The 659-nt window shown below is 49.9% G+C and overlaps 1 protein-coding gene across 1 annotated transcript in view; it reads right to left on the minus strand.

Moving 5' to 3' along the window:
• LOC129683157 (Y-box-binding protein 1-like) overlaps positions 1-79 on the minus strand; it is a 1,224-nt gene extending 1,145 nt beyond the window's left edge. Inside the window, exon 1 of the mRNA XM_055615776.1 lies at positions 34-79. Within this exon, the coding sequence (XP_055471751.1) occupies positions 34-79 (46 nt within the window). The remainder of the gene's footprint in view (positions 1-33) is intronic.
• Between the last annotated feature and the right edge of the window lie 580 nt (positions 80-659).

Genomic DNA, 659 nt, shown 5'->3' on the forward strand with positions numbered 1-659 from the left:
CAGAGGCAGCAACTGGGGAAGCAACAGAGGCAGCAGCTGGGGCAGCAGGTGGCTTCTGGGTCTTATCTTCGCTGTTCATGGTCGCGGTGGTGGTGATGGGGCAGGCAGCGACGGCTGAGGCTCCTCCCGCAGTGTGATGGTGACGAGGCCGGCTGCAGCGGTGGGGCTCTCAGGGCTCTCTGGGGTCTGCTCTCGGCTCCCGCTACTGACTGAACTCTCCTTTATTCCCTCCTGCTCATAAATTCCTTCCCCATTGTGACGTATAGCTCTGTAAAATGACCCCTCAAGAAGAGTTCATTTCCGGGTCAGGATGGTGACATAGGCCTTAGCACTTAAGCTAAGCACTTAAGAGGCAGAGGCAAGTGGATCTCCACGAGTTCGAGGCCACCCTGGTTTATGAGGTGAGTTTTAGGCCAGACATGGGTATATGAGACCCTGTTTTTTTTTTTTTTTTTTAATATATTTTTTGTAAGTAAGTAACAATTGCCTCATGTACACACTGTTAATTAGATATTCCAGCAGTATGTTCAGCTCATCTTTACTCTGCCCTTAGACTCTTCGAACTACCAGTGGGTACTTTAGAAGCTGTCTCCAAAGGATAGACACCGAAAGCTGTAGAGGAGAAGAACCTAGACTGGAGCTTATCACAGTGTCCTCTG

This window comes from Psammomys obesus, unplaced genomic scaffold (genome assembly GCF_907164565.1).
Source record: "Psammomys obesus unplaced genomic scaffold, mPsaObe1.curated_primary_1811, whole genome shotgun sequence".
Classification (NCBI taxonomy): domain Eukaryota; kingdom Metazoa; phylum Chordata; class Mammalia; order Rodentia; family Muridae; genus Psammomys; species Psammomys obesus.